Genomic DNA, 26,764 nt, shown 5'->3' with positions numbered 1-26,764 from the left:
CTTCTGTAAGAACTAATGAGGACTGTTTTTGCTTGTGAAGCAGGTGTAGTTTATCTATTTGTATCAAATACATCCCAGGAGCTACATTTTTTTTTGCAGTTTTTGTTTTCACAAATCCACCAGAGGCTGCTGTGTATACTTTTTGAAATCTCAAATGTTTCTTGCAAGTGGCATTTGCACCTGCTTGTCTAGCGTAAATTAACCCGAGGCCGATGTCGACTGACTGACTGATGTCAACTGACTGATTACCCCACTTGCCCCCTTCCCTAAACCCAACTGATAGTGTTTCACAAAGCACTAATTGACCAATGCCCACCCACTTCCCTAAACTGAACTGAGTGTTTGAAATAGTAATGACTGACCAACACCCACCCACTTCCCTAAACTGAACCGAGTTTTTTCCAAACCAATGATTGACCAACACCCACCCACTTCCCTAAACCGAACCAAGTGTTTTCAAAGGCTTCGATTGACCCCCTTACCAAGTTTCCTAAACAAACCAATAGTTGTTAAAAAGTTATCCAGAAAAAGAAAATTCCTCGCGGCTGTCATGTTTTCAGATTTTACCACATTCTCACCCTGTTATTTACTTATTTATTTTATTTTTTGGCTTTCGTTTTTTGTGTTACCTGCTTTCTGGAACTGTTCTTCAAAGCGGTCGAACCTTCATCATCAGTAAACTCCTCTCTGCTTAAGTCAGTGGACAACGTAAAAACGGCATGCATATGGAGGTAAGCGGTTAGCTGCTAGCGCAAAAAAACAACATAATACCGCCAAGTAGCATTCATTTTAAAGACAGAATGCAGCCATATATACTTCTGACTACATAATTCGTGATCTCCAGTAATGTAAATAAGGGTACCATTTTTAGAATGAGCCTATTTTGAAAATTCCACAACGTGATCTTGCTTTTTCAAAATTCTTGAGTTATACCCCTCGTTTCATGAATCATTTTCATTCTCTTTATAAATGTGTTTGTGAAAAGATAACACCTAGAAAGAAAGAAGCAACTATGTGAGAAGGCAATTAAGTTTATTTTTTTCACAATTATTTGCTTAGGCTTAGTTTGTACAGCAGAATAAATACATTTATTTACAACAAAAATACAGCAGCAATATTCAGGCAAACACACAACACTTTATGTATCAATAGACTCATAATTGTATTATTAGGAGGAAAACATTATTTATGAAGACGCACTCTAAAACTGACAGCTTTTTAATATATAGTGCAACATATATGCGTTATAATTGCAAAGTATTTTTGTTTCATTTATGATATAAGCGTTACGCTTATTAATTTCCCCCTCTCCCTCCTCTCTCTCTCATGTACTATAAATTACACTTATCAAAATCTTCCCTCAAGACAGCTACCCGTTCACCTCTTATTTATGTCACAGTAGGATGAAGCTGCTAGATTAAACTGTCAACAAGCCAAGGTCAGTAGAATGGAAAAGAAACCAATAACGAGCAACGTTCACTTCATCTAAAAGTAAAGCCAGAAGAGTCACAATCCACCGTTACTAGAAATATTCCTATTCTCATAATACAGTATTCTAGTAAAGCACTTTTGGCACACTTACATTTCTAAACCAACAATGAAAGTCCGTAATTGCGACAATTAAGCCAGAATTGTCCTGGCACATTACATTCTCGTACCGCACAAGCCCCTACAGTTAATTGAAGCATAAAAATACACACTTTTCTCATAATAGTCTGTAAGATTAACGAGTCGTGCTGCACTTATTGTACTGTGTGTTTTTCTGATGACTCCCTTCTGGTGTGAAGTGTGCTGCTTCCTCTCTAGTGCTGGAGAAAAATAAATCAAGGGAGCGATGTGTGTTTTCCCTCTGTTTATGACACAAATGACAAAAAGAGCAGCTCGTTCCCATCAAGACTGACAGCGCTTGTTTTGGAACGGATATTGTCAAATGGCATATAATATACAACATGTGACTTTTTAAATGACACAGACTCTTTTTTTTTCTTTCCTTGGATGGATAGATAGATAGATAGATAGATAGATAGATAGATAGATAGATAGATAGATAGATAGATAGATAGATAGATAGATAGATAGATAGATAGATGGATGGATGGATGGATGGATGGATGGATGGATGGATGGATGGATGGATGGATGGATGGATGGATGGATGGATGGATGGATGGATGGATGGATGGATGGATGGATGGATGGATACAAACATACAAACATACATACATATATACATACATACACTGTCCTGTAAAATCTACAGTAACTTACAGGCAGGATTTCGCCAGTAACTTACTCTAAAACAATTACAGAAAAAAAATTATTTATATTTACACAACCATTTATCTTGCGGTATATGTATTTACAGAACTACATGTATATCTTTACTGTATGATATACAGTAATTATTACAATGCCACTTTAAAATACAGCAACACGCTGCAAAACTGTTGAACTAACTGAAATTGATTGTGGAACCCAGTTTTTTTGCACCCCAACTCTCTAAAGCCAATGTCACACTGCACTTTTCGTCCTATAGACTTCCATTCATACGCATACAAATGCTACAGACCGGAAAGTTAAGCTTGTGTGAAAATATTTTTTTTATATCGCTACCTTGCAAAGGTTGCTGAACTCTGACCTGCAAAGTCCAATCGAAAATGAAAACAAAACTCGCATTTTTCTTGAACCTTTCCTATTATCTATTGACTCACCTCTTATTATATTATACGATAGATAGATTATTTACTGTATTTACATTTACGGCGCCATTTATCTTACTGTATATGCATTTACAGAATTGTATTTACTGTAGAATATACAGTAAATTTCACAATGACTTTAAAATATGCCCATAAAATACAGTAACATGCTACAGTAGCATAACTGTCCAACAGTAAAATACAGTTCATATTACAGCTAAATACTGTGTAATTATTCATTCTAGTACCAGTGTAGTAATCTACATTAATGCATCATGTTAATGAATAAAGCATAATTAGACAACCCAGGCTCATTGTGATTACGTACCCCTATATAGGCGATATTATTGGAGAGTGCAAATCGTGCCTGCTCTTCTCATGTAAATCTACTAGAGGCCGCTGTTGACTGACTGACTGACCAACTGAATGATACCCTCCCCCTCCCTTTTCCCTAAACACAACCAAGACCTCGTTTACAGTTAGGTCTTGATGCCCAATTCTGATTTGTTGCCTACAGTATATCTGATTTTTTTTGCCTGTCTGCTTACATGTTTTTTTAACTGTGACCCATATCCAATTAATTTGTTTACACTTGCTATAGTATACTATATTTACAGCGGGTTCTAGCATCTGCACCACACTAGTCACAATGAAAGAAATTGTCTTTCTTTCAGCTCTGCGAAATATGCAAAGTTGGGCCAACTTTAAAATGATTTTGAGGCGGAGGAGGAAGAAAAGGGCCGTCATCGCAGCTTGCACCTATAGTTTACATATGATGTCTTCCACCATTCAGAGGAATTTGTGGGTACGAGAGAGATCTCATGTCTAATGGGAGCAAATAGTGGGGACTGACCCCTTTCCTCCTCCATGTTTCCTCTGTTGTTTTGTTACCGCATTGGCATCTTCACACACCTTCCTTCTTCGTCATTAAACCTTGGAGAAGTACCATATTGACGCAAGTTTAATGACGTACAAAATGGAATGCCTCAATAAATCTGATCTGCCTGTTTACATGATGGTCGCATAGTCACATATCCCATTAATATCTGATTTATTTCCACAAATGAAGGAGGCCTGAAACTGATATCTGAATATCCGAATGCATGCATTTTTGTTTTGGTGTTTACACAGTCATAGAACAGATCCGATCTGTGTCACATTTGAGCAAAAAATCTAAATTGGGTCATATTTAACTGGCAGTAAACAGGGCCCAATAGTATTTTAAAAAAGCACATATTGGCCAGCGCCCACCCTCTTCTCTAAACCCAACCGCAGTGTTTTCAAAAGCAATCCAGAAAAAGAAAAGCCCCCTAATTTTACCACATTTTTATATTTTACCACATTCACACCCTTTTATTTACGTGTTTATTTTTTTTTTTGGATTCTGTTTTTGTCTGATCTGCATTCTGCAACTGTTCTTCACCAAATTCAAACCCCATCGTCGCGGTCGACTTTTCTCTGCATCTCAAGTACGCCGGCGTATGTGTTAAGCTACCAGACAAACTGGTAACAGCAGAAAAGCCGTCTACATGCATGTAAGCAGTGATCTAGTAAGCGCAAAAAGGAATGGCATCATACCACTACGTAGAGTTCATTTTAAAGATGAAATGCAGCCATGCGTAGCTCTGGATACATAATTCGTAATTTCCAGCAACTCTACATTTCCAGAATGAGCCTATATTAGAATTATAGAGGAGCTGAACTTGACTTGCCTTATGACACAAACAGAATTATACAGAAGATTTGATACAGACCTCAATCCATGTGTTTTAAACAATTGTTCAGTTTCATCTTTAATTGGATGCATAGCAGCATTTTGTCATCTATGATTCAATGACCTTGTTGTTGCTTGTTCTTTCCACTAATGGAACTGCAATATTGACCATGAATGGGCTTAATAGGCACTCCTACAGAACGGTATTTCATTTTCATTCATACTTTAAATTTTGATGACACGACCGTGCTGTTTAATCATCATCTTCCAAAGGCCAAGTCCATATCAATCCAAACCCATTTACCTGTCCATTAACATGTGGTTTCAGTCAATACCGTAGTGTTTACAGGCATGCTTCACATCTTCTGTTTCTATTCTTGGAGTGAATAGCACAATGCCGTGTGAGTGCGCAGAGTATGTTGTCTCACATCAAAGCATATCATTCATTCATTCCCTTCCTCCCGCTGCTGATAATGACAAAAGGAAAAGGCCATGTGTGTTCCTGCTCTTATCCAGTCCGTTTGAAATCAGTCGGGGGGTCTTTGGGTATGATGTAAAAAGGCATGGAATCATTACGTGAGGATCTAGTTGACAGGCGACTGCACACCAGCGCTTGAAACCGTTCCCGGAAGCGGCTGGAAAGCAGGTTGTAGATTATGGGGTTTACAGCTGAACTGAGGTAGAAGAGCACGCCGGAGATTATGTGCACATATTCAAAGATGTTATGCATGTGGTCTGTCCAACTGGTGATGAAGCTCCATAAGAGCCGGTCGATGTGGAACGGAGCCCAGCAGATGGCAAACACTAATACCACCACAACTAAAGAGAGAGAACGAGAGAGAGATCAAGTAAATCAATGTTACAATCAGCTGTGGAAGCGAGCATTCACTGATATGTCTTTGGAATACTTGATTTTGATTGGTTGGCTGCTGTCAGAGTTATGTTTATGCTAGTAACAGTGTCTCATTTTAAACCATACTCTTTTTTTCATAGATGCATTTATCGTAAAGAATTTCTTGAGAAAAGTAGTTATATTTGATAGTTTGTGTTGTTGTGGAATCTATAATGATCTTCTCAAAGAGTTCCAGTTATCATAACAGCTTTGAGAGAGACAATACGCTTATTTCATGCTACCGCATTTTTAGAAAACGAAAGTGAGGCTGGAGTAGGAAGAAAAGAAGTATTGGGTCAGCACTGTAGACATTGCAACAACATGCTGTGGACTACAAACCTCTAGCTGTTGCCGCGATTTCAAAGTGCAGAAATGGTGTAAACATTACTTTAATATCAATTAGTTAAGTTTAATTTAATTTAGCACACCCTCGTGTTATCTGTAATAGTGTTAGTGCCAGTACTAACATTTTAAAAACATCCATTTCCTGCTAACATTTAAGCGCTGTTAACACCAGTACTCAACAGAAATGACTGTGTCTGGCCTTGAAAGTCATCAGTTTACTGCTCTTCACCGAGTGCAAACAGATACACGGACACTGGAACGTTAAAAATCCATGAAGATCAGTTGATTCATCAGCGGATTTATTCATGCACTCTGTAAACATCTGCAAAGAGCAGTGAACTGATGACCTTCACGGCCAATCACAATCATTTCTGTTGAGCACTGGTGAATACTATGGAAAATCAGCGGTGTTAAAAAAAGCGCTCAACGGTGGTTAAATGTTAGCAGGAAATTGTCTTTTTTTTCAGTACCAAAATTCAGGACAGTGACAAGTTACTGAACTGATTCTTTCACTCTATATGACTTGAGTTTGATGAATGATATCTAAAACAAGTTTAGGAAAGTGAACTTTAGCTGGTGCCATTTCCCTTAACTTAGCTGAAAATGAGGTCCGATATCCCTTTTATTTTCACTATTGGGTCACTCGGAAAGTGGTGAAATTATAAATTTGTGTCACTTTCTCTTCGCTGATAAGATATACAGCCAGGTACAAAGACGTGGACATCGTTCCTGTGTGACTCCAGGTGATACTTCTTACTTCCCACTGCAGCCTCGCTTTCACCTTTAAAAGGGTGACCATGTGAAATCAGTGTATGGTCTGCAAGACTTTACACCATCACCTCTGTTCAGATCTGTTTGCAGATCGTCCTTTATAGCCTTTCCTTATAATTTTTTATGAGACCAAACCAGTGTTACTCTCAAAAAAGGACATTTGCTGTTTGTTCAAACTACTTATTTAAATTGAGCTGAAACAACACAGTTCTTGAGTTTTTGGAGAAACTTAATTGTTTTATGTTCAATTCACTTAAATTTGTAAAAACTAATTAAATATTTAATTTGTTTATGATGTCCCAACTCAAATTGATTGTGCGGAACCCAGTATTACTGTACCCTAACTCTCTAAAGCTGCGACCACACTGCAATTTTCGCCCTATAGACTTCCCTTCATACACAAGCAATAGCTGCAGACTGGAAAAGAAAGCTCATGCGAAATGTTTCACAGATTGATGCACTGCAAAGTTTAAGCTTAGTGAACTTTGATCTGCAAAACTGCTGCACGGGATGGCATGAGATCAATAGATCAAAACATCACCTCTGTGTACAGAAAATTAAAATGTCTATATTTTAATGTCTAATCATCTTGTTTAATCCCACCCCATTTTGCAGCGCTGTAAGACAGAAATTCATAGGGTCAAAATTTTGTGTGACCACAGCCTTACTTGGCCTTTTTTCTTGGACCTTTCCCAAACACCTGCATCCATTATCTGATGACTCATCCCAACCTCTTATTATATTGGTGGAGTACAGCTAACTCATATGCTTTGATCCTTTATGTCAGATGCAGGTGTTAGCTCATCTTAACCCTCTCATTATCCTTCGTTCAGCTACTGGTGTTTTGCAACTCCTATATAATTACATTGTCAAAAGCACTTTTTGCTCCCCATACTACATAAAAAAATGATATTGATTACTGATAAATTACAGCAGAATATAGATTATTAAACCCATTGATTTATTGACTAGCTGATACTGTACTTAATAACTGAAATTGATTTAAAACCATGATCATACCTGCCAAGTTTTCTTTGATTCAGATAGTTCTTTTAGCGTGGGAATAAAACCTGTCTCACATTGTGCAATTTTGAATTATCCTATATGATTGTAGCTTGTATGAACATGATTCACATGTCACACTGTAAGATGCCATATGTCATGAAATCAGATTAAATGACAATGGACCCTTATTTTACAAGTTAATGATGTGTTTAGTGGTCATCATAATCTTAAATCCTTGAAAGTTTTAATTATTTAGATTTTTTTTTTAAATGTATGAATGCATTTATGAATGTATTATATCATCTTTGCGTCAAATTACAAAAACGAATTACCGCTTATGCAAGGTGTTTCTAATGCAGCATCTAATGCAGGACAGTACATTTGACGTTATTCTCTTTAGCTGCTGTCATTTATTCATTCATTTTGTTGTCGGCTTAGTCCCTTTATTATTCTTGTGTTGCCACAGCGGAATGAACCGCCAACTTATCCAGCACGTTTTTACGCAACGGATGCCTTTTCAGTCGCAACCCATCTCTGGGAAACATCCACACACTCATACACTACGGACAATTTAGCCTACTCAATTCACCTGTACTGCATGTCTTTTGACTGTGGGGGAAACCAAAGCACCCGGAGGAAACCCACGCGAACGCAGGGAGAACATGCAAATTCCACACAGAAACGCCAACTGAGCCGAGGTTCAAACCAGCGACCTTCTTGCTGTAAGGTGACAGCACTACCTACTGCGCCACTACGTCGCCACTGCCGTCATCACACTTTTTTTTTTCTTTTCTGAAAGGCTTGATCATACCATCATAGAGTTTTTCTTTTATTATTACAGCAAATAAGATTGTGTAAAGATTCTTCCTTCTGAAGTGATCCATCAGAGCAAGCATAATCAATACAGCATACATTTTACTCATTAAACAAACTGTTTCAGCATTCTCCTGAGCTGCTTGAAGTCCCTAACCTGATTTCATCAAGTGAGACATATTTCTGGATCAACATCTATGGTGATGCTGGAACATTTACATTTAGTCATTTAGCAGACGCTTTTGTCCAGCAACTTACAATTGAGGAGGTATTCAGCGATTCAACAAGAAGAGGTAATGCATACATACAAGAAGTGCTAGTTATTCAATTTCTTTGTCCTCATAAAATTTAATGCTAGAGTAAGATTTTTTATTATTTTTTTTTTTTTGAGAGAGAGTGAGGGGGGGGGGGGGGAAGGAGAGTGCGAGAAATTGCTTCATTTTGGTATTATTCACTGGGGTTCAGGTGTTCTTGAAAGAGATGGGTCTTTATTTGTCATTTGAAAATTACCAGTGTATCGGCAGTTTGCATCGGAATGGGAAGATCATTCCACCAGCGAGGAACATTAAATGAAAAGGTTTTGAAAAGTGACTTACTTTCCAATTGGAAAGTAATCTCCAATTTCCAACTTACTTTCCAATAGTTGTTCCAACTGAACCAGGATTAAGGGATACAATTACTGTTTTTTGTATAAACTTTAGGGTTTGGTTTTGTATAAGGTTTTATACAGGTATAAGTTAAGGCTTACGGTTGGGTTTATGCACTTCTACATGATTGTTATCTAACAATTATTCCCCCTTGATTTTCGGAAAATTTTACAGTTGTGGTTGCGTTTAGGAGAAAAGAATAGTTATAGATTACGTTTTTGAACAAAAAAATAAATAAAGTTCCAGGATCAACATACTGTAGATGTTAATCCAGGATTGCATCGTATTTGACAAAATCATAGCATGTGGTTGAATTTGTAACACTCCTGTTCTTGGTTCTTGGTTTGACTTTCGTGTCTGAAAACATCTGATAAGCTTGTTTATTTATTTGATCCACACCACAAAACATGAGGGAATGCAACTCGCCCTGATGTAGATTCCCTGTTAAACAAAATGTCCAAAAATAGCATTCACTCCTTACCTAGTGCTAACATCAGGTTTCCTAGGTGAATGTAGGGATGGAAGTCATGTGATATACTTCCCTAAAAACTGCTTCCCTGGCCAGCAACCACAAATAGCTGGGTATGTTGCAGATTTCTATTCAGGGTTACAAAGTATTAAATCAATAGAAAATAACGCAAAAATGAATCAACATACTAGGTAATTTAGAATTACAACAAACAAACAAAAAAAAGAAAAGGAGTAATAAATTACAAAGCAGGCCACTATATGTAGCTACATCAAAGACTCCTTTCTCTCCTTATCTGGGGCTTCCGATTGTAATTCACCTTTAAAATTTCAGGATTTTTATTTATTTTTTTTTTAGATTTTAACAGATCTATGTGTGTTGACTATCAGTTTTGACATTGTTAGCAGCAGTCAGCCTAATTTTGTGGATAAAACTGGATAATTTTGAGCTTTTGTCAGCTAATATCATCTTCCAAGTTTAAAGTCAATATTGGGGCAGGATCAAAATCTGTGACAGCGCCGATCTGCCTGCCTAAAATAATAATAATGATAATAATAATAATAATAATGATGATGATGATGATGATGATGATGATGATGATGATGATGATGATGATGATAATAATAATAATAATAATAATAATAATTCCTTACATTTATATAGTGCTTTTCTGGACTCTCAAACTGCTTTACATGTTTTTGGGGAGAATCTCCTCATCCACCACCAGTGTGCAGCATTCGCTTGGATGACATGACAAAGCCATATTACACCTGACCGCACACCACACACCAGCTGATTGGTGGAGGGAAGAGTGATGAAGCCAATTATAATGTGGGCATGGTTAGGAGGCCATGATGGACAGAGGCCAGCGGGAAAATTTGGCCAGGATGCCAGGGAATAAACCCCTACTCTTTTTCAAACGACATCCTTGGATTTTAATGACCACAGAGAGTCAGTACCTCGGATTAACGTCTCATCCGAAAGACGGTGCTCACTGAGTCCCCATCACAATACTGGAGCTTTAGGACCCACACAGACTGCAGGTTGAGTGCCCCCTGTTGGCTTCACTAACACCACTTCTGGCAGCAACCTAGCTCCCATGTGGTCTCCCATTCAGGTACTTGGCTTCAATGAGCAACCATGTAAGAGTGCAGAGAGCTAGCTGCCGGCATTATTATTCATAGCTGAGTTTTCCTATCCTATGAGAACAGCACATGCTTTCTGAAGGCAAGGCAGACCTGCCAAACTGTGATACCGCATCCGCACACGGCACAAAGTATTTAACTGTTCATGAAGGCTCGCATGTATCATCTACATGTATGATGTGCCGGCAGCTACAGGACAATGGCGCCAGTGCACACACCAGCTATAGGGGAGTGGAAAGACAGTGAAAGAGCCAATTCATTGGCTGTAGAGCCAATGATGACAGATCTGCCAGCCTATAGAAACATCCAATTGAATAAAAATAGATTGATTTTTCATTGATTTATGATTTATAGATTGATTTTTCATTGATTTATGATTTATAGTTTTATGTTTGAGTAAAACATTATTGTTGTTTTCTCCGGGTGCTCCGGTTTCCCCTACAAGTCCAAAGACATGCGGTACAGGTGAATTGGGTAAGCTAAAATGTCCGTAGTGTATTTGTGTGAATGAGTGTGTATGGGTGTTTCCCAGTACTGGGTTGCAGCTGGAAGGGCATCTGCTGTGTAAAACATATGCTGGATAAGTTGGCGGTTCATTCCACTGTGGCAACCCCTGATTAATAAAGGGACTACGCCAGAAAATAAAAAAAAAATTATAAATGGTTAACAAAAACTCTATTTGTAGATTATCATCTTGTGCTGAGTAATTGTTCACCAAAAAAAAAAATAATAATAATAATAATAATAATTTGTTTTCACAAAGACTTTAAGGTCTGGCCTGTATGCTTATTTTGTAATTATCATAATCATTTTCATATCAGTCACATTATATGAGATTGGGTTGTGAAAATCACCTCAGAGGATGGACGGCTTTTGCCATGGCTTTATACATGCAAACAGACTATTTCATGGCTTATTTTTGGTTTCACAGAGTGGGTTAATTGCATTCAATACCATTTTATTGTCAACACATTTTTGCAAAGAAGCAAACTGCACAAGGGACAGTAGCAATGAAACATTATCTGAAGCTTTGGTCAGGAAGAGGTTTACATAATCATTAAATCTGTTCTTAAATATTGACTACTTAACCAGTGATTAAATATTTATAACAGGGGCTAAATGAAACGTATTCAAGATATTGATAAAAGTGCATCAAAGAATGAATGGAGCACTTCCGGTACATTTTATTTCCGGATTTTGCAACCTCAGCCTATTGTCAGTGACTGAAACCATCAAACTGACTTCAATAGAAGGACCGTCATTTCAACGCAATCTCACGGCAATTCGTATCTTTTTGATTTAGTGGCTAATTCAGATGAATTTGTACGATCTAATTCGAACAATTTAGTACGATTTGCTCATCACCCAATGACGGTTGAGGTTAGGGGTGGAGTTGGGTGCCATGCCTCCTTTTTAAAATCGCATATTCATACAACTGAACTTACATATTATACACATTATATGAGATTGGGTTTAGAAAATCGCCTCAGAGGATGGACAGCTTTTGCCATGGCTTTGTACATTCTAACAGACTATTTCATGGCTTGTCTGGTTCACAGAGAGGGTTAATTGCATTCAATAACATTTTAAAGTCTGTTTATCACAGGACAAATTCCTCCAAAGAAGCAAACTGCAAAAGTTACATTATAGCCATGAAACATCATCTGCAGCTGAGGTTGGGAAGAAGTTTAGATTTTCAACCATTAAATCTATTCATAAAAAAGACTACTTAACTAGCCATGAACTATTTATAACAGGCTAAATGAAACGTGTTTATGATATTAATAAAAGTGAATATAAGAATGAATGGAGCACTTCCGGCACATTTTATTTACAGTATTTCCGACCTCAGCCTATTGCCAGTGGCCGAAACCATCACGTCAACAGAAGGACCGTCATTTCAAACTCTGAAGCAAATGACCAGATTTTGATTGAAGATTAACAAAAACTTTTTTTTCAGTGGATTGACTAGCGCCGATTATTTGTTCATTTCAGTTACATCATTTGAGATTGGGTTGTGAAAATTATTTCAGAGGATGGACAGCTTTTGCCATGGCTTTATACGTTCTAACAGACTATCTCATGGCTTGTTTGGTTCACAGAGTGGGTTAATTGCATATGCCATTTTGAAGTCTGTTTTTCACAGGCAAAATCTTCCAAAGAAGCAAACTGTACCAGTGAAAGCAATGAAACATTATCTGAAGTTTTGGTCAGGAAGAGGTTTACATTTTCAACCAATCATTAAACCTATTCATAAAAAGGACTACTCAACCAGCCGTGAACTATTTATAACAGGCTAAATGAAACGTATTCATGATATTGATAAAAGTGCATCAAAGAATGAATGAAACACTTCCGGTACATTTCGTTTCCAGCATTTGCGACCTCCGCCTATTGTCAGTGACATTAAAACAGTAGGAATTGTTAGGTTGCAATCTATCAGTAAAACAGTGAGTCATGCAGGCTGTGATTCAGAGAACACCGCAGGTCTTCTGATTTTTACATTTCTATCAGTACAAAGGACAGATTTTCACTTTTATAAAAGACAGATTTTTGTTAAATCATGATGCCAGCTTTAAAATCAAGAGGCAATTTCCTTTTCGAGATTAAAAGCAATGCTTAAGCATCTCTCTCATGAGCTTACACTTGAGTCTCTAATTGAATAGCTTTAATGGTGAGTAATTTGTGCCATAGTGCACTTTGCAATTGTGTGCACGCACGATGTATAAAAGCAGATGAAAGTGTCTTGCTTCAAGGTCCTATTCATGATGATGGCCATGGTGACGATAACACCTGCCAAAAACTGAAAGATGCTCTTGGAACAGTAACATTGCTGTTAGGGGAAGGCATAGAGAAGATGTAAAACATTGTGTGTGCGTGTGTGTGGTTTTAAGTGAGTATTTGGCTAAAGATTTCACCGCTCCAATGTAAACACCATCCAAATGGATGTTTTTCAGAAGTAATGCTCAACATGCTTTACATTGGGATATGGAATTGCTTTGTCACTGGATTAAGGAAACTGCTAAATTAGATTTGCCATAATTATGTGAAAAATAAACAAAGGGAATTAAGACTAGTTTGAAATGACAAAGATTATCCAAATCCTAAATAGATATTTCGCAGCTTGCATATTTGGATGGCCTTGGTCCAGAACAAGCTTGTACCCTATGGTTCTACTGTGTTTCAAACAGGATTTCAGTGATTCTAATGCACCTTGTGAGATCAGGGAATGAGATCGCAGCTTGCATATTTGGATGGCCTTGGTCCAGAACAAGCTTGTACCCTATGGTTCTACTCTGTTTCAAACAGGATTTCAGTGATTCTAATGCACCTTGTGAGATCGGGGAGTGAGGTTTACCTGCATCTCTCTCATTAGCTGCCCTCTACTACACAAACATCAGTACGTGACAACAGGGGATTGAGAATGTGTTGAAAAAAAACCCAATAGGTTACACTTTAATTGGATGTTCACCTTTAGACATCGTGTTGACTCTAACTTTGCAACTAACTCTTATTTTTAAAGAAAGAAAGTTTAGATGTGCTTCTAAATATATAATATTGAGCATTAAAGTGCAAGTGAAATCAAAATTAATGTGAGCTCAATCTTGACTGGCAGATGTGTGATATATAAATGCTATTTTTTTTAAAAAGGGGAGGAGCTTCAGTTGAAATTAAGTCAGACATCGAACAAAACACAATGTAGAAAATGCTGGGTTCCACACAATTGATTTGTGCTGGGGCAACTTCAACAGATTAAGTTAGCTTTTACAAATTTTAGTTGTTTAAACATAAAATAGTTTAATTGTCCTCCAAATAAACTCAAGAATTGTGCTGTTTGAACAAACAACAAACGTCATTTTCTGAGTGCAGCAAGTTTACTGTTATGTTTATAAACAGAGATATCTACAGTGCAAAACTTTAATTAATTTATTTTTATTTTTTGGCTTGCTAAAGTAAGGGAGATTTCTTAAATATATTTAAGCTAAAAATAAATGAGATAAAAAATATTTACCTGTAGCTCAGCGCATGTTATTTTTGATGTTCGGTCATAAAGTATACAGCTTAACATATAAAAAAATGCTCAGCTACTATTGATTTATAATTTACAACTTTTCTTCCAAAGTTAAAACGACAAATACAGAGTATTAGGCATCCAGAGCGTTACATATATTTAAGGTTCGTAAATAAATGATTCATATTTTAAGAATTCAAATCTCCAGTGTGTAAAATTAAAACTTTTCCTATTAGATTGGGTTTTGAAAATCATATTAGTGGTTCTTGAGGCGTAACTTTTCAGGATTATCAGTTCTGACATGTGATATTGTGTTTGTATGAAATATTGCAGGATGTATGACGTGTAAAACTTGATTTACACCAATGGCTTTCTTGAAATTTCTCAGAGACTAACCCAACAGACATTCATTCATTCATTCTCTTGTCAGCTTAGTCCCTCTATTAATCCGGGGTCACTACAGCAGAATGCACCGCCAACTTATCCAGCAAGTTTTTACGCCCTTCCAGCTGCAACCCATCTCTGGGAAACATCCACACACACATTCATACATTACGGACAATTTAGCCTACCCAATTCACCTATACCACATGTCTTTGGACTGTGGGGGAAACCAGAGCACCTGGAGGAAACCCACTCGAAGGTAGAGAGAACATGCAAACTCCACACAGAAATGCCAACTAAGCAGAGGTTCGAACCAGCGACCTTCTTGCTGTGAGGTGACAGCACTACCTACTGCGCCACTGCCTCGCCCCCAACAGACATAATTTTCTATTATGAATGACCTCCATTAACCCTGTTTAATAACACACTGACAGAAGGTGCACTCAAAAAATGACTTTTGCTTCTTGTTCAAGCTACGTATTTAAAATTAGTTAAAACAACAAATTTTTTTTGTGTTTGAAAACAACTTAATTGTTTCATGTTCAGTCCACTCCAATAAACATCGATTTGTATTGGGACATATGAAGTAATTGTGTGGTACTGGGCATTATTTACTGTGTTGTTCATGTTTTTAACTGTATGAAAAGCACAAAACTTCTGGACAAAATTTGTCGTTTTTAAAAAAAATCTAAAATACTTGAACATTTTACTTGAGGGGTGGTTTAATCTTACACATGCATTTGTTTTACCTTCACCCAAAGATTCACATAATATAAGACACTTGAGTCTGTGGTGAATGGTTTAGAAATTTTGAGTGATTTTGCACCCTTGATTATGATAGCGCCACCATCAGGTGACATTATAGATGGGCTTGGCATATTTGGTGTAAGGCAGTGTTTCCCAACCCTGTTTCTGAAAGCACACCAACAGTACACATTTTCTACCTCTTCCTTATCAAACGAGAAGAGTGTACAGTAAATAGAGGTCAGAGGCAGCTCCAAGTGGGTTGGCCTTCGAGCTCCAAGTGGGCTGTTCAAACCCGGAGTTTCTATTTATTTAATGTCTTGTACATGGCACAGAGTCCAATATTGTGCTTTATGAATGTCTACACCTACCCCAACCCAAAACCCAACCTCACAGTAATCTGTGTTTTATTAACGTCTACGCCTACCCAACCCTAAACCCAACCTCACAGTAATCTGTGTTTTATTAATCTCTACGCCTACCCCAAACCTAAACCCAACCTCACAGTAATCTGTGTTTTATTAATCTCTACGCCTACCCCAAACCTAAACCCAACCTCACAGTAATCTGTGTTTTATTAATCTCTACGCCTACCCCAAACCTAAACCCAACCTCACAGTAATCTGTGTTTTATTAATCTCTACGCCTACCCCAAACCTATACCCAACATCACAGTAATCTGTGTTTTATTAACGTCTACGCCTACCCCAAACCTAAACCCAACCTCACAGTAATCTGTGTTTTATTAATCTCTACTCCTACCCCAAACCTAAACCCAACCTCACAGTAATCTGTGTTTTATTAATCTCTACTCCTACCCCAAACCTAAACCCAACCTCACAGTAATCTGATGTGTTTTATTAACATCTACTCCTACCCCAAACCTAAACCCAACCTCACAGTAATCTGTGTTTTATTAATCTCTACACCTACCCCAAACCTAAACCCAACCTCACAGTAATCTGATGTGTTTTATTAACATCTACACCTACCCCAAACCTAAACCCAACCTCACAGTAATCTGTGTTTTATTTATCAATCTACCTGTGGTTTAAGTACCTCTTACTCGGAGGTTACCCAACTTGCTTGCCGTGTAAATCCCTCCCACTTGTAGGTCTCCGGGCTGCAGCGATACCTACTAAAATCAAACACACCTGAATGAACTCATCAGAAGAAGAGACCAAAACCTGAAGTTAATGGGTGGGATAAGGGAGACCTCCAAAATATGTACTGCTGGTGTGCTTCCAGGAACATGGTGGGAAAACACTAGTATAAAAACCACATTTGGTGAAAATCCTGACAATTACAGTAGGGTTTGAGTTTTACATGCTTGAATACTGCTGAAATATCATTACATATTCACTGTACTAACATCAGGCCATCACTTACAGTGCATCTTGGTGACCTGCCTCCTCCGTCTGCTGTCCAGATGGATTTTCCAGCTGTCGTTGCTGTGATTGCTTCCCAGCTTGTCCTTCCTCTGCTTCTGCCCTCTGCCAAGCGTCAGGCCGATCATCAGATACAGCACGCTGATCATCATCATGGGCACAAAGTAGAAGAGCACAGTTGTGATCTGGATCACCAAGTTGTACATCCATTTGGGCTTGAGCAGGTTGCATGTCGCCGATTCCTGAACCCTCTCCGGCAGATACTGATACTGCAGGCCATGGAGTGAGGTGTTCGGGACGGCGCAGAGCAGAGACATAGCCCAAACCCCAGCGATGACCCTTCGAGCGTGCTTGTTGGTGATGGCGTAACGGGTTTTGAGCGGGTGAATCACAGCTATGTATCGCTCCACACTTAGCACTGTGACGTTTAACACAGAAGCAAAGCAAACTGTCTCGAACAAGAAGATTTTAAAGCAGCAGATGCTCTCGCCGAAGGGAAAAGGGTAGTTTTGCCAAAGTTCGTAGATTTCCAGAGGCATCCCGAAGAGTAGCACTAGAAGATCGGAGATGGCCAGGCTAAAGAGATACAAGTTGGTGGGAGTTTGCATTTTTCGATCTTTAGTGATTACAGCGCAGGTCAGGAGGTTTCCTAAGACCCCGGTCATGAAGATGAGGATGTAAGTACAGGTTACAGGGAAGAAAAACGGAGATCGTCTTGGGCCCAGAAGCTTAAACAGAACTTCATCAATGGTCTGAAGGTAACAGTGTGCACTGTCATTTCCAGTGAAGTTGAACGTACTGCTGTTGCAGAACTCATAATCCTGGTCTGATGTATTCACAGACTCGCAAAGGCAGATCAGGGCCATCATAGGAGTCCAAGGGTGATTAAATAAGGTTAAATGAGCCTGTCTTGAGTCAGCGCTGAAACTGCTACCTCCTGCATTGTTTCTTCTGCATGATGGAAGACCTGTGTTAAACAGATTAGTACAGGGAGGTACAGGCTATAAGTACAGACATGAAGGATATACTGCAGTGGGGGTATAGCAGACAGAAATGGAAACTTATTATGATTTTTTTTAGCAGTTCTGAATTTATTATACAGTATATTTTACTATACATTTGTTTATAACTGAATGTTCTCTAGGGTGACGTGGTGGCAAAGTAGATAGTACTGAATGAATTATGTATGAGTGTGAATGTGTATGGAAGTTGGCGGTTCATTCCGTTGTGGCGACCCCAGATTAATAAATGGACTAAGCCGAAAAGAAAAGAAATGAATGAACGTTCTCTAGGGTGACACGGAGGCTCAGTGTTTGAAACTACAATTACAACATATTAAAACAAGTGTTATTTAAAACAATTCAAAGAAAAGGGACTGTTCTTGAACTAACCAACTCTCTTTTTTTGTTTTATTTCACTTATTTGGGGGGACGGGGTTTGTCTTATACTAAAAATTATGGGATGGTTTGGCCTAATTTGTATTAGGGTAATCGATGTCATCTGCTTTCAACCTGATTAAACTGGTTTGAGGAAGATGACAGCTGTTTTATAAACCAGCATAGTGTTCTTTTCTAGCTACTACAGCCACACAGTGTCTGCCTGGTCATATCCATCATCTACATTTGCTGATAAAATTCAGACTTGCTGCTGACTAGCTTCGAGCTAAAAAAACCATAATGTCATATAACAGGGAACACTAACCTTATCAGATGGATAACATAACCCATGGTAATACAATCCATTAGAAGAGTTTTAAAAATGCCCCATTTTGTCTGACCAATTTCCCAATATTTAATAGGTCCTGACACTCATTTGTCTCTCTTTACCTAATGTACCACATTTACTGGACTCAATCTGAATGTAATCAATCTCAATCTGAAACGCTTACTGTACGGTGGATCGCCACGAGCCAGTAACTACATACCTTCTATACTAAAACCTTTATTTTCCATTAATAATAAAGCAAAAAACAACTTGATCATTTGAAACAATCATCACGTGTACTATTATAAAGCAATGTAAATTCAATTTTGAATATTGATGCGATACAACCCTAGTAACCAAAACAAAAAAAACATTAAACATTAAATACTCACTGTATACAGTTTATAAGCCTTTAAAAACATTTAGATATTTGTTTTTTATATAGTAATTTCGATGTGTATTTTGGGTTTATTAGCCACACAAACGACTGAATGTGAGTTTACAAATCTAACATGAATAAATAGTTCATGATTCAGTAAATAAATTAAGCGTTTCGTGTTGTAAAGTTAGCAAATGCAGAAACACGCACCTTTCCAGCGTCTTCAGTGCACGCGCCGTGCCGCATCCAGACTTGTGCTTAACTTCATGATGACCACCGGGCACGCAATTATGCTAAAATAATCGATGTAATCAATCACTATTTGCAAAACTATGATCGTGCAGTGATAACAGGTGCTTCCAGAGCCTGTGCCTTCACTGAGTTGCTCGGATGATGGGTCTTTGCGGTAAGACGCACCCGAACATCCAATGAGATGATGACAGACTGAGAGCTTTCATCCTTCTCACTCTTCGCTTCTCTTGGGTTTCACCGGCAAATCAAACGGCTTTTGCCTTTGATTGTTTATGCGTTCGTTGTTTTCAAGTGGATTCAGTGCACCAGGCAAGAAGGAGGCAATTGATGATGGATAGGTGCGCGCGCGCGTGTCCGTGTCCATCCTCAGATTTTCTCGTTCAGTAGGAGAGTGGTGTAACAGGTTGAGCTTCAACGCGTTGAATTTTGGTTTATTTTGGTTCAATTAAAGTTAAGAATTTATATATTATAAACTGTGCAAATTAACTTTGAGGTGAAAAAGTGCTCTTGTTGTAATATTGATTTAAAAACTTGAACTGAAACTACTGGAACGATTATCTCTGGATAAATGAGGCGCAAAACAGCATATTACAATGCTTTCTGAAATATTATGTGATACTGACGAAACTGAACTGAATATACATCATCATGCAATAATACACTACATTTAAAATTGTGCATAATTATATTTACGTGTTAAATTATCAGAACACGTTCTATTGCATGGAAGGTCAATGTAAAAAACTATTACAGGTCAGAATATGTTATTTAATATCTAAATACATATAACTGTTACAATGAATGATTGTGGAATGTTAATTTACGCATATTTTAACAGAAACATTTAACATTATTCTGGTAACACTTTACAATAAGGTTCATTAGTTAATGCATTTACTAACATGAACTAATCATAACCAACACATGTACAGCATTTGTTAATCATAATTGAACATTTACTAATGCATTATTAACATCCAAGTCCATGCTTGTTAACATTAGTTAATGCACCATGAGATAACATGAACTAACAATGAACTACTGTATTTTCATTAACTAACATTAACTAACATGAACAAATACAGTAGTAAATGTATTGTTCATTGTTTGTTCATGTTAGTAAATGCATTAATTAACATTAATTAATGAACCTTATTGTAAAGTGTGACCATTATTCTTTATCCCAAAACTTATTTTCAACAATTGATATTTAAGTATCTACTAATTTAAGTAACCATTAGCTTATTGCCTCCTTATTATAAAGATATTGTGCAATTATTTATTCTTTATCTCAAATCTTACCCAATACCTAAACCAAAATGCTTAAGTACTATCTATTAATAAGCAGCAAATTAATACTTTATATAACTAAAACTCTTAGTTTGTTAATAGCAAGAAATGCATACCTTAAAGTGGACATTTATGCAAAAATCATGTTTATAAGGGGTTTAAACACAGTTAAGTGGCAACAATGTGTGCATACAGACAGCCTCTAATGGTAAAGTGTATTTATTTTTATTTCTTCTAATCACACTCGATAAAAAAAAACACTGCAAAAACACTTTGATTGACATTCTCCCGTTGAACATGTCATCAGAGGGGGGAAGTCCCAACCTTTGGTGATGAGTAACGATTTAAATGAGAAAACATTAGTCCTGTTTTGAATCTGCAGCTGAGCCATAGGCTGCATGCGGAATCACATACTTCCATACTATATACTATGTAAGTATGTGAGTATGTAAGTATGTGAGCCAAGTATTATGTCAGAATTCATAGTCTGAAATCGCATACTTGCATACTATATATTAGTACGTAGGTATGAAACAGTATGCAAGGTGAGAAATATGTCCAAATTCAGAATTCGAAAAACAGTATGCGAGATGTACCTGGATTATCTACTACTTCCAGCTAGATTCTGAAGTGTGTATCTGAAGGATACTACACTATCCAATGATTCCAGAGGGTAGGTCACAGGATCATGACAAAATGGTGGTTATGGTACATCCGAGTTCCATTCATACTACTCAAATTCATACTGTATAGAATGCACTTTCAGTTGAGTAGTAAACACAAATTCAAATTCAGAACCTGTAGGCGATTTCAGATGCAGCCATTCAAACAACAGTAGGCGAGAAGTACCCAGATGACTTACTACTTCTGCCAAAATTCTGAAGTGCGCATCCAATGTACGCTTCGCTATCCATAATGCTTCACAAGAGAATCTATAAATGGAAACAAAGCAACGTAATTGACATGGATAGGTCATGTGATGATGACAAAATGGCAGATGTAGTACATCCGAGTTCAACTCATACTTCTCCCATTCACACTATGATGTATTTTTCTAACGTTCATGTAGTAAATTTCGAATTCCAATATAGTATATACTTAAGTAGTGCATATTTGGATGCACCTATAGACATTTTTAGCTCCACCCTCTTTTGAAAAGAGCACAATATCAGTTAGTCCCCAAAAAGCAATTTAGATCACAGCCTAAAAGGGGCAGTTTCAAAGACTTCATAAAAATATTTGTGTAGTATTTTGATCTGAAACTTTACATACAGTACACGCTCTACATCACGTTTTTGTAAAAATTTGTATAATCGGTCCTCTTTAAAATAAAGTGTAATCAAAATCACATTTATAAATTGGATTTCATGTGTACACCAACATGTCCTTGACATATTGGACATTCTACCAGAAACGTACATTATCTGTCCCTGAAATAAAAACAAATGCAGTGAATAAAAAGTATTTCATCCCAAACATTTCTAAAAATAGACTGATGGTTGATTTCAGTGAGTTGTTCTGTAAAGGAACATGTCATTCATTTGGTTCTCAGATTTAAAAAAAATATATTTTAATAAAAACACTTTACATATGTACAAACCTGCCATTGTCCTGGTCCTCAACCCAATTAAACCTACAGCTTTAATTGTTTTACTATACTAAAAACTGTTATTTAGGAATAAAACTTCATAAATAGCAAGCTTAAGTTGTTGTCAGTTACATCAATTGATTAAAAACATGAAGTTATCAATAAATTCTAAAAATAAATACTACAAATATAAAATCTAAACACATTTGTCCCCATGTCACATTTGCAATTTTTTATTTTTTTTTTATTTTTTTTTGAGGACGACAAGGTTAAGTCAGGCCTTGTCACATTTTTTATAAGTGAAAATTTAGTAAGTTTCTGGTAGAGTGTCCCATATAGAGTGCATAACTCTATATCTGCATACAGTATAAAACTAGTTTCCAGAGCCTCACTTTTCTAATAAAAAAATCCCTCCTTTTAAATTGTTCAAAAAACCTTGATTCACTATGATGAATTGCTTTCTCGTTGCCCCGAAATGCTTTGTTAAATATATTGGATGCTGTCTCTGTCTCTTTGATTTGCTTCTAGGCTCAAAACATTAAAGAGATTGGTTATGCGGCACAGTATGCAGTCAAGTCAAAAACACCTTTGGGTCAAACTAATTCAGAACATTTTTATGCTTAATTCCCTTCTGCTGTATTCGTGCAGACGTTCTTCAAATTATAGTTCTGCATATTTCCTTTCTACATGTGAGTGGGTGAATAAGTTCAGACTATCATGTTGTTGTTTTGACCACACTAGCTTGCACGTGCAGCTGTACAATAACAATAAACCACAGCATGGAGGAGTAAAAGATTAAAGATCTTTAACAAGCCCTTTACAACAAGGAAGTCGATAGAAAATATCTATATGTGATATAATCACTTTGAATTAAAGGGCTCATTATTTAATTGACAATAATCTGTGTTCAGTTTTGTACAGCAAAACATTTTGTTGTTCAGCACATTTTTGCAAGTGTTAAAAATTAATTAATATAATTGTATGTAATTAATGTAATTAAGCTAAATTAATATGCATTTAACTATGCAACAGCAGGATCAGTGGTAAACTGCACTTGTCAAATACCAATGCGGTTACTTTAATATAGGGAATGTCTACGCTAAGATGTTAATGCAATAATAGCTAAGAGATAAAACTGAAAGTCCAAAACAATAATGTGCTTTTTGTTTTACCCTGCGTACAAACACACTAACAAATGCGTCAAGTTTAAGTTATTTGATAGATTCATTTATTAGATTACTGATGAAATAGGAGCATCAATATAGAATTGACATCAAGAAACTAATAAAATATATTACTAATTAATTATACTAATTAATACAATATTTTAAAAAGATATAATTTTTCCCTATTTAAAAGCAATGGATCCATTGAGAACATGAAGGTTACATAAGATAAGATTAGATAAGATAACCCATGCGCAACATGGTACGGCGATACAGATTTCAGTGCCCAGCAATACATAGGCACCTGAATGACACGGTATTATCTTCAAATGGCATCTATAAGACTTAAGTTATTGTTTAGCAGATAGTTTTGTCCAAAAGTATTATTCCTTTTTTATTGCAAGGGCAACACCTGCTTATAACCTTCTGGAGGGGCACGAATCTCTATTGTGAATGTTTCTAGGACAACCGACAAAACACACATAATGCAACAAAATCATAAATGAGAAGAATCCAGAAGGCTGTGTACTTTATCAGAATCAATTCTGCATGGATGTGGCAGCTGACATTGTGATAATGGGATTTATGTTGTCAAAAGTGCTGACTTTTACATTTAAAATGTGAATATATTATATACTATATATGATAAAAAAAATTAAGAAATCAATAACTTTTTGTCAATTTAATTAGCCATTAATGGCTTCAAACTTCTAACTTGCTGCTTATGATTAGTTATTAAGGGATAGGTTGATAGATAGATTAGTGATAAATTGTAGATAGATTAAGTAATTTGTGGAAAAATATGTAGATAGAGTAGGATTAGAATACTGTATGTTTATACAGTAGGTACAAACAGCCAATTGATTTACTTAAAGTGTTACAAAAAATCAAATTAGACTATAAATAAAAAATAGTTTTTATTATTTGTATTATTATTATCATATGCATAATATTTTGCATTAAGGAAAAATGTTCCTTAACAATATGCAAAAATAAGCTTTTAAAATATTACAGTAATATATTAGCCACAGGTCATCATTACTTCCAATTTTCTGGTGTCTTCTTGGTCCAATAGGGTCAACTGATTGTAGGCTTCTAAGGTACAATTGTCATTTGACATTTTCAATCAGGTTCAGATCAGGATTCTAAGCCAGCCATTTCATTATTTCAATGTTTTCAGTTTCAATGCACTGCTTTGTTCTAAATGAAAACTGCTGGCTGATGATAGTATAAGGAAAGAACTGAGTGTTAAACCAGTAACACTTAGAGGTTCTAAGCCTTTTTGGGAGACTTGAATGAGAGTGACATTGTGAAGATACAGTATTCTATAAATAAAATATTTGGAATGACCAGGTTTATCCTGCAAAGTGTTAGGATTCTCCCACCCTGGTCTTGTTCATTCTTGTATTAGTGCCAGAGTCCAGACACTAGTCCTTTCATGTCTTGTATGTTGTGCTCGTCTTGAGTTTTCTCAGGTCGAGCTTTCATTTTCTATCATTTTTTGTCTCTGTATGAGCACCATTGTGACTGCACTCTGGCCATGCACGCTCCTGCTTGATGCAAGCACAAGAGGTCCGAGCATGCTCTAGATTCTCGCTCTTGTCTTGGTGTGTTTGTTGTTTTGTTGGCGACATGGTGTTTCTTTCTGAGCGCTCCAGTCTTCAGTTGGTGCTGGGATCAGAACATGCATGTTGCATATGTGAGTAGACGGTAACATGTTTTCATTTATCATGTGCTTGTGTCTTGCGTTCTGTTTGTCTTGTCTAAGCATGTGGCTCGATGTTTACATTGTGACCACATGCTTTGCTTTTGCTTTGTGAACACACGGTTAATGAGTTGTCTCATTTGGCTGCGTGTTCGAGCACATGGCTTGTGTTGCTTCTTTGTGTTGAGCTCTCCTGTCTATTGTCTAGTCCCACCCTCCTTATTAACCCATTATTAGTTTATCGTGTTCACCTGTTTGTTAATTAATTATTTCTCCCTTAAATTCTCCTCTTGTCTGCTATCTTGTGACAGTTCGTCGTCAGTACTCCCCTGTGTTTCCAACACAATCTCACGGCAATTCGTAACTTTTTAATTTAGTGGCTAATTCGTATGAATTCGTACGATCTAACTCGTACAATTTATTACGATTTGCTTATCCCCCAATGACGGTTGGGGTTAGGGGTGGGGTCAGGTGCCACGCCTCCTTTTAAAAATCGTACCATTTCGTACGACTGAACTCGTACGAATTAGTATGAATTAGCCACTAAACTGGCAAAACGTAAAATACTTACGTTTTCTCGTGAGATCAGGCTGGTGTTTCTGCTCCAGTCCAGTCCAGTCCAGTTCAGTCCTATCTTGCCAGCCCAGTCAAGTTTGTGTGCCTTTTTGTGTTTAGTTATGTTTTCCCCCTCAAGGTGGTTTTTGTTGTCTTTTTTTTTTTTTTGGCTTTTTCTAGAAAATAAGCCATTTTGTGTTGCATTTGAGTCCTCGCTCCCTCATCCTTCCTGAAACCCGTGATACAAAGTAAGTGAAAACTGGAATATCTGCCTGTCAATTAAAGAGTATTTTTAATTAACACCTATAACTAGTTTTGACATGTGAAAATGTCTTATTTTTGTCTTCTCTTTTAAATATCCATTTATTTTTTTAATAAACAAAATGTGTGTGTGTGTGTGTGTGTGTGTGTGTGCGTGCGTGCGTGTGTGCGTGCGTGCGTGTGTGTGTGTGTTCAACAACAAAAAAGCTATTTTGAGGAAAGCTGAACACCTGTAACATTGACATCCATAGAATTTGTTTTTCTTACAGTGTAAGTCAAAGGTTACAAGAGTGTTCAACATAATAAAGAAACTCATTAAGCTTTGGGAGCACTTGTGGATAGTGAATCATTTCATTTTTGGGTAAACTATCACTTTAAAAACACTCTTGTATTCCTGTTAGGATGACTTCAAAGGGGACAAAGCAGCGACCTTGAAATTTAGGAAACTGTCGGTTGTTTTCTCATTAATTAAATATATCTGATCTAATATTGATTGCTTGTAAACCTTAACTATTTAAAACATTCCAATAACTTTTCAGTTTTATTTTTAACCGCTAGAGGGCCAGACGTTATCTATTCTAGTTTAACAAATGCCATTTTTGTATTCTAGATTTACAAATGCCATGACGCAATCCTCATGGCAAAACCTCTAACATGGACAGTCTCGTGACATTTTACTTTGCATACATGATTTCAAAGCAAACTATATTGCCCAGCCAAACAATATAGTATCATATGAGGAGTCACAAGTGTCTTCATTCTTTACCCTAGAGAAATTCACTACACGTCACCTGACAACTACAAACCAACTATGACACTGCGCTTCTGTTGTTATT

General features: G+C 36.9%; 1 protein-coding gene across 2 annotated transcripts; it reads right to left on the bottom strand.

The window, feature by feature from the left end:
- Positions 1-1,015: 1,015 nt before the first annotated feature.
- On the bottom strand, positions 1,016-19,759 carry nmur3 (neuromedin U receptor 3). Of its 2 annotated transcripts, XM_073916806.1 has the most exons (4): positions 19,484-19,759; positions 19,322-19,404; positions 17,030-17,995; positions 1,016-5,232 (listed from the first exon to the last, which is right to left on the bottom strand). In XM_073916806.1, the coding sequence occupies exons 3-4, from the start codon at positions 17,895-17,897 to the stop codon at positions 4,922-4,924; spliced, it is 1,179 nt and encodes a 392-aa protein (XP_073772907.1). In that variant the 5' UTR covers positions 17,898-17,995; positions 19,322-19,404; positions 19,484-19,759; the 3' UTR covers positions 1,016-4,921. The 2 variants fall into 2 exon arrangements, 1 of the variants encoding a protein (XP_073772907.1); XR_012387195.1 differs by lacking the exon at positions 1,016-5,232 and adding an exon at positions 14,448-14,903 and having other exon boundaries at positions 15,260-17,995; positions 19,322-19,745.
- Positions 19,760-26,764: the final 7,005 nt, after the last annotated feature.

Source organism: Danio rerio, chromosome 11 (assembly GCF_049306965.1).
Source record: "Danio rerio strain Tuebingen ecotype United States chromosome 11, GRCz12tu, whole genome shotgun sequence".
NCBI lineage: Eukaryota > Metazoa > Chordata > Actinopteri > Cypriniformes > Danionidae > Danio > Danio rerio.
This window is presented reverse-complemented; position numbering and strand designations above follow the sequence as displayed.